Raw genomic sequence first — 14,305 nt, forward strand, 5'->3', positions numbered from 1 at the left:
CACCTGAATGCCTGAATCGTCATCTATTTTGCACAGCATGACTTGATTAGTCGTATTGGATTGGTATCGGTTCATCCCTTTCAAATATGCAGGTTTCCACAAAAACGTTTCATTTTAGGTTTGGATTTACTTTGTCCAAATTCAAAGTCCAGCGCTGGCCTTTAAGTCACTCTGGGTGATAAACCATGTTGGCGCTCCTTTCTGAGAATCATCTCTCAATATTCTAGGGAGGTTTCGTCACGTTTAAATATAGAAACACGGCCACATGTTTTGCAAAATCTATTAGTTTATTGTTTCCAGATGTCACTTGAGGACGTGCACATTGTTGTTGCATCCCTGTGGGTGTGTTAATTTATTTAGCTTTCTGTTTCAGTAGGGTGACCTTGCTTTTGCCTCTTCGTTATTCTTTAGCATTCACTTCAAATGGAGGGAGCTAGGAGCGCAGGTTTTCAAAATTGTACTAGTACCAAATATTGTACTAGTATAATAGTGCACATATTCTTGCACGAACAGAGTGAAATGGTTGGATAACAGGCTAAATGGGATTCATGTGGTTTTGTCATTATTTCCCACCGAGTCCAAGCATCAAGGACAGAAAATAGGGTTTCGTCCATAAATTCTTCCCTCGTACTATTTGCTCATGTGTGACAATGTTTGGTGGAGTGGTGCCAAATGACAGGCATTCCATCTTTGAAGCTTTATGAAGATCGACCATAGTGTTTAGCAGACCCACTCAGCAATTTGCATTTTGGCTTTATGCTGCGCTGGTATGTTGACCATTATTAGTTGCAGATTGTCTCCGCTCCATGAAAAAGAAAATGAGTCATTTACAAACAAGAAACACATCTGGTGAAAACAGTGCATGGAGTTGAGCACGAAAAGCATTTTGTGGTCATAACCGGCCCCCAGCAAACTAAATAACCACAGATGAGGAATGCACCAAGAAAAAGCGTTTACAACGCGTGCGCGCAAAAATGTGTTTCTAATCTTTTCAGGCAAGTGATGATGATAGGAACCAGCTCAAATCCTCATCTGTTCTGGATGAGCCATGTCTTGCGATGGAGGTCAGTATATTTCCATCACATCGTACTCTCGTATAGAGATCTCGTTGGGTGCTGAAAAAGGATTTTCGCGAGGTTGTCGGACGTTCAACAAACCAAAAATATTGGGCAATTAATCAATTCAATTTCCAAAAAGATGGAAGCAAAAATTTCTACTTTGTAGGAATTATGTCCGTATTAACTAATACACTACTCTCAGTACGTTTCAAAATATGTTCAGTGTTTGGGATCATTTGACAGGGAGATTAAATACGTCGTGCACAAGCACTCTAATGCTCGCCTACACAATATTTTCTAATTTACTATTGCCCTCCATTGCTATTTAGAATATGTTGCCATATATCCTCAAGTGGCAACCAGTACACTTTTGATAGCTTTGTTGAACGCATGCTAAGAAAAAAATTAGCACATTTTGACACGAGCTGCCAATGGCTGTAATTCACGCCGAGTAACTCTACTTGCTAATGAGTTTGCCACTTGACAGCCAGACAACTTTACATTCTAATTCTCTGATACCCACGTCACTCAACACCCCAGGATGGCATTAAAAGTCGACAGTCGAACACAAAGCTGGAAACCAAGCGGATCAAAATAAGGTTATTTCATAATGTAGAATCTTTTTTTTTGCCTGATTAATCAATAAGAATAATGGGTGGAATACCCCGTTTTAAAAATATTCGGTACCTGCAAACTTGAAGTGAAGAAACACTAAAACATGTCCAAACACTTCTCCATATGAGCTTCATTTTATCGTTAAGTGGTTTATTCTGTTATAACAAACTTAGTTTGCTTTGCAAGTGGCATGGCACTGCATCTACCACATACTCTATCGTTGAACTAGAAAGCTGTTTATATTTATGCTCGGCTGGCCTTCTGCTCGTGTTTGTGTATGTTTTATCAGTGTTGTCGTAGAAACGACACCTGTGAGGTTCAAATGCCACATAATTCAGTGTTAAACACGAGGGTAAGTCTTTTGCATGTAGCCTGCAGGCATTATTCGATCAGCAGACTCATTCCTGCTGTCTACACCGGGGTCATGTTTACCTGCAGGAGAATATATGGAAAAGTACACATTTTGAACAGAAAGGGATACAGGGAAAAAGGAAAGGGAAAAATATCTCTAGTTACTTTGATTGATGCATGTATTTTTTTTTTACTTTTGTCATGGCATTTCTTAGCTCTACCTTTTTAATTGTTACATCTTGTCACAGCATTTGGCAGAAGCAAAATCAGTGATCAGGTGTTTGACATTGACATTTCATAACTAAAGGGACTTGTTGATTCAGAAATATCGACCTTTCAAGAGATTGGCTGGGCTCATGTGGGTCAGACAGAAATTATGAGCTCACTGAAGAATTGACAATGCCCATTTTTTATATTACTGAGAGCAAGAAAAAATATAGAACTATTCCCCTCAATTACTAGGTACAACTCCAGATACTCCCTAAAACCACCTGAACTAACTGCAATTTGAAAAAGAATTCCGTAATAAGTCAAAAACTGAGCTGGGGTGTTCCTTGAAATAAAAACGAGGGTGATTAAAAAATAATTGATTGATTTTATCATTTTAAAATTTATTAATTTTATCATTTCTTACAATGATGAAAGAAATACAGTTGAAAGGCAGTTTAAGAAAAGACAAATGCCTTTGCCTCTGTCTCCGAGGCATGTTTTGCTCTCCATGACTTATATTAATGTCTGTATAGGTAGATCGAAAGAAAAGAAAATATTCATCATCCTTTTAAAATAACACACCCCTTGAAATTGTGTGACCTTCATTATATTCTCTGCAGCATATCAACTGCAAGTAAACTCAGCTAGCACAGAACCTGCCTTGTCCATTTAATGCAAAAAGTATGATTATGAAAGTGTTCTCAATTCTTCTGGAAGGCCAACTTCCTATAATGAAGGAATTTGACTTCACTTGACCAGCCTGTAAACACTTGTGTAATTTCTGTCATCTAAAATGTTGACCTCCTCTAATAAGGACCATGGCGGCAACATCCAGGAAGGACGCTGATGTTATCCACATAACTTGCACGCTGATGGCTGAATACAGCCAATAGCTAATGAAGCAGATTCCTCACATTTGGTCATGGTTATGCGAGTTAGGTAAATTATATTTCAAGATTTGGTTTCAGTTTGACTTGGTGAAGGTCAGGGTCAGTTCAGCAGGGAAGGAATCTCCCAGAGTACTGCAAGCAATCATTCTTCTGGCCTTGTTCTTGCAGATTCATCATGACAAACCTTAATGGCATTGTTCATCCTCAGCCACATTAGTCACTTATTCCCCCCCCCTCATGTCGTCGACTCAAGAAAGAATGTCGTAAAATTTTATCACTTGATGCTTAGAGTCACGTCACCATCGTTTGACATGTTGCACTGCACGTCTGTCTCATGGTGTTTGTAAAACATTCCGAGAAAATCTAAACAGTGCATTCCACATAGCAGGATGCTGTCCTGGCCAGTGGGGGAACGGGATCATGTGTTTGTCAGGAAGACCAACTCATGAGTAATCAATGCTTTATGTGTCCCAGTGATGCTAAACACACCAGGAAACCAAGCTAGAGCTGTCAAGGAGGCAGGACTTTCCATGCTGAAAAGTGCTATGAGATCACCCGGAAATGGGACAGGATGAATTCAAGTCACAGGACACTGAGGAGCGCGCATAGTATTTCTGTAAAAGCCATCTTGAAGCAATTGAGCCACTTCCTGGCTACAACCACCAGGGGCAATGTTGATTCACCCTCAATTTGGTGTCAAGGCCTAAAGAAGAACTTGTGATATTGTCAATTTGAGGTAGACGATATCAGCAAAGGCAACTCCTCAGGGCAGCCTTATTCACCACAATACAACACTGGCGTACAGAACCATCTCGGAGAAACATTGCCATTCAAATATTTATGAAAAATATCAACTCATTCACTGCTGTGGATGTTTGTATTTGTCCACTAGAATCCAACATTCAATATACTCGTCAAGGGAAGGGGAGGGGGCGCGATTCCCAAAGTAATCAATGAAAATCATCGACAAGCTAATCGATTTTGTGACAGCCCTAGACGCTGTATATCTGTATTACTGAACAGGCTTCCATGCATGAAAGCTATCGTATGTTCAAAACACCGTATAAATCTTCTGAAGCAGGCGTGTTCATTCTGATTTGCCTTTGTGAATAGAAATGGCTTCACAAGGAATCCCTGTATTTGTGCATCGGTGCCGCATTTTATTCCTACTGCCAACATTGTCACCAACGAGCTCTTTTGACTTTTTGGCATACATCTCTAATTCCGAAAGATGGAGTTCAAAAAGTATTAATGTTGACCTGGGTGAGATGTTTCAAATTCTTTTGGAGGAGAAAAAAATCGAGATCCTTTTGGTGCAGCCTTAGTTTCTGACAGCATAATAACATGGGTTAGCAATAAATTATATCCATTGTTGACATTTTTAGTTCTCTTGGTTCGACTGTAGGGCTCTTAGGATGGCAGTGTCATGGGGTTGTCAAACCTTTGACAAACAGCAAAGAAATTGATGACCTTTCATTGGCTTCCTTTTAGCTATATGATGAAATACGTTTTCTTGTTTGCCAAATGCTGCCGCTGTTGCAATACCCTCACTCTGTCATATCAGCACAAGATTGAACCACTTGTATCAAATGATCCCATCAAACATGTTCGGGCAGTTGGTGTGGAACCAGATGCGTCCCACTTGGCATAGACAGTATATGCTATCATATGGCGACCAAGATTACCAAGAAAAAGGGGCCTGACTTTCCATCCAAACCTTTGAGATATTAGTTTCTGACTGGGAAGCTGCAAGCACAATAAAAATAACTGTAAAACACGTGACACCAGATGGAGCGCATGCCTTTGAAGAGTAAAACTTTGTGGAGTGATGAACAGCACGGGTAAAGGAATACATTAGATTTTGCTTTAGAAGAATTTAAAGACAAAAACGTTCAACCTCATGGCAAAACTGTTACACAACTTGTTATATGGATGGTGTCTGCGTTGTGTTATTTTAAGCCATTACTACGTGTTCCGCATGTGCAGACCATACGGTTGTTCATCTGGGAAGCACGGAACAGCTGTCAAATAATTAAAGGCGTAAAATGACCCATGAAATGTTCTGTTGAAAGGACAACAAATATTTTGGAAAACCAAGTGTCGATGCTAACTAATTTATTATCGGTAGTGGCTTACCACTTCTAGCTACAACCAATCATTGTGCCCCCACAAATTGTCACAATTGTAACAACCTGCCACTTATCTGAGCTCACAACAGCCATCTTTATTTACTCTCTGATATGCTGACTCCCACATCACTCACCCGGTCAGGCACCACCTTTTGACGACCACATACACTCTCACGAATAATATAATGGAGATTGTGACGATGGAAATGAGAATCCCTGCACCTCACATGCACATTTGAGTCCATTTTTATTCGATTAATCGAAGAGATAATCTGTAGCATAATCGATTCTTAAAATATTAGATAGCTGCAGCCTTTGTGTGCCTTAGCTTTATTAGAAGGGTCCACTCCATATCAGTTGTCCTAATGTAGTTTCCGTTGAACAATAAACCAGGAATCTAACATGTGTCGACTCTGCAGATGAAAGCTGAGGACAGACTTCATGTGTTTGGTACATCGCAAGTGACATCCTTTTGTTATTGTTTTAAAACTCCCGTGGACACGTGCCGCAGTTGTTCCACAAGTAGTCGTATTTCCTTTCCTCTCAGAGGAAAAGTTTCTCCTGTCCAGACTAATCACAGCCACATATTTTAGGAGGGGGGAAAAAAAAAAGAGTTGTTCATCTTAAAAATGTCAGTTTAAGATGGGCCACCATTCGTTTATTGTCTGCTTAATGGAATGTCATTCACCGCCTAGATTTGGATGCACAGGTTTATTTATACTTCTGACATAACATTGATGTTTTATAAGTTGAGTTGATGATGAGCAGAAGCGTTCCTGTAGCCTATTACTGTAGTGAATAAATTAAACGGGGCCTCTCTAGGCAGCGGAGGAAGCACCTGTTCCAAGGCAGGGTCAATATCAGCCATTATCTTGGTGCGTTCTAAAGGCCGGCGCTCAGCAGTCTGACGCAGGGTTTCATTGTACTCTTCTGCAAGCTCAGGATAAAGCTGTTTACCCTACTCTTTTCATTCGTCACTCTTTGAGGTCGGCACTGTGTTTTTGATGTTTTGTGTTTAGATTTTACTCATGAAATAAATCTATAAAAATATGTTAATTTACACTCTGTTGAGAAGACTTGCGATGGTAACAGTCATCTGCTGTAGAATCTGAATTTTCATTGTCATTATACATTGTTAAACAACATTGTATGCCATCTCATTAATTAGTGCAACTAACCGCAAGTTTGCCTTGCTGTAACTAAAGATAATACATAAATAGATTGCATAAAACACACATTTTCATTGTATTGGAGGAGAAATGTGACGTACTCTCCTCTCTTTTGCCCGAAATTTTCGTAGCCTTATGTGGCATATGTGTGTGTGTGTGGGGGGGGACTGTGTTTAGTCACAAATACACTAAACTTCAACTGTTGTACAGATTTTACATCACTTTAAAAGTGGAAAAATATTTATTTTGCCCTTTTTTTATATCATAAAACTTGGCAACATGTTGAGACTTTTTATATCCACTGTATGTACGCGATCTGGGAAGGCATTGGCTGTGCTCTCACGTCTACTTTTGACACTTTGCAGGCAGGCAGATCTAATCATGCAAAATATGTTTGACATTCCCATGTTGCTTCATATCATTTCACGTTTTTTTTTTCCCATTAAATGTTGCAAAACAGAGATGAGCAAATTTACCAGATTAGGAGTGTTTCAATATCTAGCCAATCTGCAGTTTACGGTAACAGTTCCATAACATTCTTTGGATTCTGAGTGTGAAGATTTTTTTAAATGTTTTTTTTGTGCTGCCAGCTGCAGGCTATATGTGTGCTGTATTTCAACTGCTTACCTGAATTGTGATTAAACTTTGCGTCATAACAACCAAAGTCTTTTTTTGTACATCCCGAGTGTAGTTCAGATTGTGTTAGGTTAACAAGAGCAAAAAAATAAGCTTCATCTGACAATTGATTCTTCATTTTTATTTTGAAATAGAATGGTGTTTGTTTCTTGTTTGGACACAATTTCTGCTTTCAAGTTGTACGCGGTTAACTCGTTGCATGTTTTCGATCTGAGGCAAATCCACATATTGATCTTGTTTCTGCAATTCTTGGCTGCTATGCATTTACACTACAACACGCAAAGTATTTATTCTGACATTGCAGTTCCTACACATATGGCATTTATGAAGCCCAAATTGCATGCAGGAGAGTTCGTAAACTTTCATAGACTATTCTTCCTATTCTGTCATTTTTTTTTGTTCTTATTTCAGTGATTCATCATGACCACCATGGCCATCTAAAAATATCTACAGCACCCCTAAAATGAACCATATGTGCCTACCATTGCATAACAGATTAGCAAAGCGGAACAAGGATTGTTGGTAACAGCGGGAAGCTAAGATGAACAACAGCAGTGCCAATTTGGGGAAACAATTCATGATGGAGCTAAGCCTACCTAACTGACTGCACGCAATGTTTCTCACCAAGTTTACTGCCTTGTTTGTTTCTTATATTTTATCTTGTTGATCATGAGCAATGGAGTTAGGTGAGGGAGGTGAGAGATGAAATTTGGGTCAGCTTGAGCCGGAGCTCTGGGGTTGTTTTGTTTGCTGCTCATCCTGTAGACCTGATAATATGACGCTTCTGGACAGGCAGCGCGCCGTTGACCTTCTCACTCCCTTCTGGCCTTTGACACTTCGGACTCCACTTTCCGTCATTGTGTTTGTCTTCCTGCCATGCGACTCTTCAAATGAATGGGGAAAAGTACAAGGTAGAAAGAAGAGGATGAGGGGAGTACATCGTGGAAAGAATATTTTCCTGACAGTATTGTCTCCTATATTGCTGTATATTAGAGCTGCATTTATGTTCATTACATCATAAAGAATGATCGCTCAAAAGTACTCATTACCATTCCTCACTCGATGTTTTTTTTCTGTTCTCTCTTGCATGCTTAGGCTACGTCTGATTGGTGAGCTAAGCGGAGGGAGACTGAGATTCTTGTATTCCCTATCATGTGTTCTCACTCTGTCAAGAAATGAGAAACTTTGATATAATATCATTTTGGAAAAGAAAAGACAACTCTTCTTGGCATATTTACTTAGTACACAAAAAAAGCCAGAAGAGAGCTAAACATTGTATATTATATTCAAACGTCAAGACCAAATTGTTATTTTGTCAAATGTATTTTGCGTATAAAGTTAAACCGGCTAACGTAAATTAGCATGGATGCTACAGTATCTTTAATCAACCACTTTAACACACACAGAACGGCAGAGCAAAAAGCACACATTACTCAAAGGTATATATTTTTGCTTCATGGACACAATAAATATTACTGGGGTCAGTAGGACTAATCTCTCCCCCCGAAGTTCACTAGTGCCAATAATAATCTGTAATATAGCATTGGCACAAAGGATGAAACGTGATATAGCGAGGGAACACTGTCCTATACTTTAAAGGACACTGTGTCTAAGGACCTTGTGTGGTTGAAACGTGATCTTTATTCATCCCCCTAATAGATATACTTGCGAGTATAAGGACAAATCTATTTCCTTCCCTGTTAAAGCTCCATCGCTGTCGAAAAAGTCAAAGCCTTGTGACAGCACTCTTTGCCACTAGTCATCCCCACCCCGGTTATATTTGGGCTGGGTCACCCTTACTTACCAGTAGGGGTGCCGTCACAACAGGAGAATGTCGCTCCCCCTGGTGCATTTTTATTTTCAATCAGCACTGCCCCTCTCGTACCTCAGCGTCACGATGCTTAGCAGGTCAGACTGCAGATCTTGTGTCACGGGCGGAGGTGGTGAATAGTGCAGTGGGGTGGGAGTCAGTCATGCTCGGCTGCAGCACATGATGCGATGCGGCAGGTTTAGCTGGAGGGCATGCGTTTTCTCCACTTTGACATCAATACAGCAAGCGTGTCCCAGAGTTCCATTGTCACTTGACTGCAGGCTAATTTGAGAACCGGAGATGCCCCGTCTTGTTGGCTTTTGCTCTCGTGTCGGTTTGTGTGGCGTGCGCCGTATGAAGGCTATGTTCTATGTGTTGATCTTTGCACCTGTTGTGCTGGGAAGGATTTTTGTTGCCTTCGCTGAGCTAATTTACAGTACAACTCCTCTTTGATCGTCTCCGTCATTCGTTCTGTAATAAATTTCCCAGCCTCAGGTGGATAGAGTTGTAAATGAGACATCAGATGTACCCCTGAGCAAAGCCCTTAATCTCCGCTTCTCTGAACATGGAACCGATCGGTCTTTGCTTATGTTGGTGGGCTTCCAGATGTGCATTTGTTTTACTGCCTTAGGATGATAGAGACCTGGTTCACTTTAACCATCATATATCTGCTTGTAACTCATTCACTGCCAGCAGAGTTTTCCGTATTGCCAGCCGTTTTAGCCGAGTATTTTGACTGATCTTTCAAAATCCATAGAATAACATTGTGATCTGTGACAATATAAGCACTGAAGCTACAAAAAAGAATCAAACGTTCTTTCACCAGAAAGGTTTTCTGTTATATAATCACCAGGAGATCATGGGGTGATACCACCAAAAACAGATGTTTCTGACTAAAAAGCTGAGAAAACAAGGCTTTTGTGGAAATAAACCTGTCAAGCATGTCGAGAACATTGACTTTGTTGCTAATGTTTTGCTTTTGTGACGCCTAAATTATATAACAACAAAATCGAGGCTTTGATTGAGACTATTGATGGAACACTTAATATATTTAGAGATACGGTAGACCCCTGCATACTCACAATTCAGCACCTAGAGTTTGTCCCCTTCTGTGTCATTGCCCTCATTGGTTTTTTTTAAGTTCCTAAACATCATTTTACTTAATATGAATAGCTCCAAAAGTGTGTATTTGTTTTCGCACACAAGTCAGTATGTGAGAAATGTTCAAGTTGCTGGTTTGAAGAAATTACACAAGCATTTTTTCCCAGTTTACAGGCACTTGTGCGTCATAAATGTTCACGATAAACACCATTTGCATTTTGTGAGCAAGCAACTCAGTCAGCACTTTTATGTCGCTAGAGCTCAAGCTAAACAGTTTATCACTTATTTCAAATAAGAGGCCATTTATAATTCTTGCTTCAGTTCATTGCAATATGTCCTCATCACCACCTGTTTGTATACATTTGAAGTTCTTCAAGTCATGTCATTTGGTGAGGCAGTTCTAAGTGGCTCCTGATTAAAATGATTGCAAGTGTAAAATATTTGTTTAACATGCGCCAGACCTCAAGTGCTTCTTTGTAGACCCTCTGGCCAGTTTTTACGGCAAAACACTGGAATGATATCACAGAGCTGGACTCATCTTTTCAATGTAACTGGCCCCGCATGGCTCTATCAATGTGTACAGTATTTGTGTCTCTGTCGCCCATCCATCCATCCATCCATCCATCCATCCATCCATACATAAACACTCTGTTACGCACACAGGATATTATATCAACTGTGATCGTCTGAGGTATTTGGTCTGCGCAGTGTTGATCTCTCTTTTTTTGACAACAATGAATGGCATAGTTGGAATAGTTTTGGACAGGATTACAGTTGTCATCCTCGGGATGCTTTTGGCGTGAGTGGGCGCTTGCTCGCACACCTACCCCCACAGCACCACAATACGGGTTAAACAGATTTCCTGTAAGCCATTGTATCCGCTTGAATATGGTGGCTTCCTGGTTAAAACCTTCACGTTGAAGAAGCTCGCGGTCTCCTCAGCAATTTCCGCTCTCAATTCCTGTTCCTTCCTTTTTACATACGCTCCTACCATTCCACGCTCCCCTTTTCCTTTGTAAGTAATGTCAAGTTGTTACTCGAAATAGAGTGACAATTTAGTCAAACATATAGCACGTCCGAGAGAAATATTTGATTAAAAGCCAACACCTTTTCATCACAATTGTAATCACATCAGGTATGATTACTCTGTATCAGCAAGTACTCAAATGTATATAGTATCTGTCGAAACAAAGTGTATTAACAAACACCAACCAGAACTATCACTTAGACATCAACAAGTCTACCACTGAGCGTCTGACAGGTGTAGCACTAAGACGTCCTTCTTCTTTTCCTCCTATAACTGTAGTTCCTTGAAAAATTAGAAAAGTCAAAAAGTAAAGGTCAAGTTAATCATTTGATGCTGTCTGAAATCAGGTCATGTGAGGCGCTCTGTTGACTCGCGTGAGACTGTCACGCGTTATGACCTCGAACATTTTTCCCTCATACTTTTGTCCAATTCAAAGATTTTACCAGCATTCAGGCGTGCGGGGATTGAAATTTCACTCGAAGGAGTCTAGTCCAACGTCTACATAAATTATTTGTCCCAGGACTGTTTTTCTTCCTTCAAAAGTCTCTATGGTGTTTGTTATTGTACATTGCGACATCAATTTGTCAATCCAGATGTCACTCACTCACTTGCCCATTGGTTCACTCGCTCACTCATCCGAACTAATCCACTGTCTTCTTCGTGCTGTCCAGCTTTCTCCAGAGAGCAGTCAAAACATGGTTTCAGAGCGGGCCAGTTTAGCCTCCAGCAAAAACACAACAAGAGCAGACACAAACACTTAACTGCAAATGCGTGTCTGCCTAACATATTTTGGCACCGCCTCTCCCACACTTCTTCAAAGTTTGACCAACCTCAGTTATTTGTTTACCTTTGTCACTTGTGAACAACAGAGGTTAGTTGATTTACTGTCTGTCCTGTAAATCCATACTACATATAAACATATTATGTTGTTTGCGGACTTAAATTTCCTTTAATGCCATTTCAAAGTCTGTCCGAGTTCCATTGTCTGCAAATGACTCTAATGACAGTTGTAAAACTTATAATTTATCTTCTGTGTGTGGAAAATGAAAAATAAATTCCAGAACTATTCTGGAAGATATTGACAAGATCATATTTGAGTTAACTCTCAATGAGGATGGCATTGTCATCCTACCGTGCCGTACCGTACCTAAACGATCAAATTGTATGAAAAGAAACTTGTATGATAGAAAGATGTTGTATGCATTTTTTGCCTTATTTATCCAGCTTTTTTATTTGCTCCTATAAAGCGAGTTCCTGCAATTTGTGTCAATGTCTCAAAAGGTGTCATTGGAATGCCATCTTTTATTTGGCTTTTTATTTTTATGATGGGACACTCACGGTTAGTTAGCCAAGGCATTCTTCTTCGTATGACCATATCACTTCCAGCTTTAATGAGTAAACGTAATTGCAACACATCCTGTTTGCGTTCTTTACAGGGCCATTAGGAATGATTATGCTACTGCCTGGTCCAATAAAGTAATTGAATGAGCCCTAGCAGAAAGTCCCAAAAGATAATTATCAACCCGATAATTATAGAACTATTGAAAACCCAGTGAAGCCAGACTTTGCTGTGAGTGCATGGGTAAAGAAACTCCCCCAAGTCAGCCTGGGGGGCTTGTTCACATTGCCCCTGCCTTTGCAAAAATTTTTCCAGAGATGACCCAAGGGCTAAAATGATCTGCGATTTTATCACGGAAATGATGGGGGCTCGATGACTCCCCCTTTACTGTCGCCGAGAACACCGGCTTCTCTTTTGATGGCTAATGACGTTTTGTTCTTCGAAGCCGTCGCTATTTTTGGACTTACAATATGTTTGCCGGTGAAATACGATGTGACACACTGTTGTGTACGCTGATAAATAGTAATAAGGACACAAGCTTCACTACTGATTTATGGACGTGTGATGTTAGCCCTGCTAGCAGGTCTGACCCTACAGTGCCTGGATGAGAATTGCGATGTCGTAATTAGTGAGGGCAAATCTTTTGAATATTCATTTTCTTCTGGTGTGCACAAACTACAATTAACTTTAATGAATTATTTATTATCAGTCTTGAAAAACAGGAATTTATCGGTATTACCTTGTACAAATATGTCTTGCTGCTGTTAACATATTTTGTACATGATGGTCTTAGTATCTTATTATTTTTACAGTTCTGCCAGCCGGGAGGTTGGAAGCTGTCCAGAGAGAGAAAAGCACCCACTTTCTTCACTGTCGTGCTGACGGATATTGAATCAGACAGACACTACTGCTCCTGCCTCACTTTTTATGAGGCTGAGGTCAATCTACAGGTAAGATTGCATACCAGCTGTAAACCTTTTCACCGTGATGTCACACATACTACTAGGTAACAGAAACTCCCATTGCACCACAAGTAAACAAACCTTCGACCAAGGAAGAGCAAACTAGAAAACTGAGTAAATGACTTGGATGATGACTTAAGTTTTTCATACTAAAGTTGTCCTTTGTTTATCTTGTTTTTGCAATCTCATGATGTCCTCCTTCACGTGCCTTCAGATCTCATTGGACTTCAAATGTTTTAGTTGATAGAATCTCTGTTCTATTCCAAATTCCTTTGGACCTCTGGGTACGTCAGTTTGTGAGGTTTCTGATTAACTATGAGCATCACCAGCCCCCCCCACTTATCCCAGAAGTGCTGCACGAGCCTCATTAATCCTGATGTAATGAAATCTGAAATCTCAGGCTCCTCATCCTCTTTTAGATTGCCACGATACTAAAATTAATTTTGTTGTGTGTGAAGTACCTTCAGTTTGTCACCTTCATGATGCTTAAAAGCCACCAGGGGTATTTTGGTTGAGCAAGATGATGCTTCTCATATTCTGTTTTCCATTATTGGATTCTAATTTAGTTTTTTTTTTTTTAATGCTCTTCTGCACTTTGTTTTCAGTTGTAGAAACGCATATGCGTGACATCGTCCATTGTTATGACAAAACAAACGTCAGCATAAATGCGGACTATTAAAAGGCATGCTGGATGTTTATGGGAGATATATAATGAACCTTTGCTCACCCTTGTTTTTTTATTCACTCACGCGTGCAAGTCGACATCCCCATCTATCATTACCAACAGTTTGATTTGGACTTGATTAGTGTATGATTACGAATGACCTCGTCTCTCGCTGACAAAAGCCCACACAGTACCAAAGTAATTGTTTCACTATGTTTGTCTTTGCGAGAGACCTCCAATGGGTCCTGTCATTTTGCCCATTGTGATTTCACATCCTTTAACATGTGCACGGCAGTCGTCAATCACATTCCAGTTTGATCAGCAAGTCTTATTTAGTTGAGGTG

The 14,305-nt window shown here is 40.1% G+C and overlaps 1 protein-coding gene across 2 annotated transcripts in view; it reads left to right on the forward strand.

The window, feature by feature from the left end:
- Window positions 1–14,305, forward strand: part of sbf2 (SET binding factor 2) — a 61,283-nt gene that overhangs the window by 6,906 nt on the left and 40,072 nt on the right. For both annotated transcript variants that reach the window (XM_037246873.1, XM_037246874.1), the window contains exon 3: window positions 13,148–13,285. In XM_037246873.1, the coding sequence (XP_037102768.1) occupies window positions 13,148–13,285 (138 nt within the window). The remainder of the gene's footprint in view (window positions 1–13,147; window positions 13,286–14,305) is intronic.

This window comes from Syngnathus acus, chromosome 3 (assembly GCF_901709675.1).
Source record: "Syngnathus acus chromosome 3, fSynAcu1.2, whole genome shotgun sequence".
Classification (NCBI taxonomy): Eukaryota; Metazoa; Chordata; class Actinopteri; order Syngnathiformes; family Syngnathidae; genus Syngnathus; species Syngnathus acus.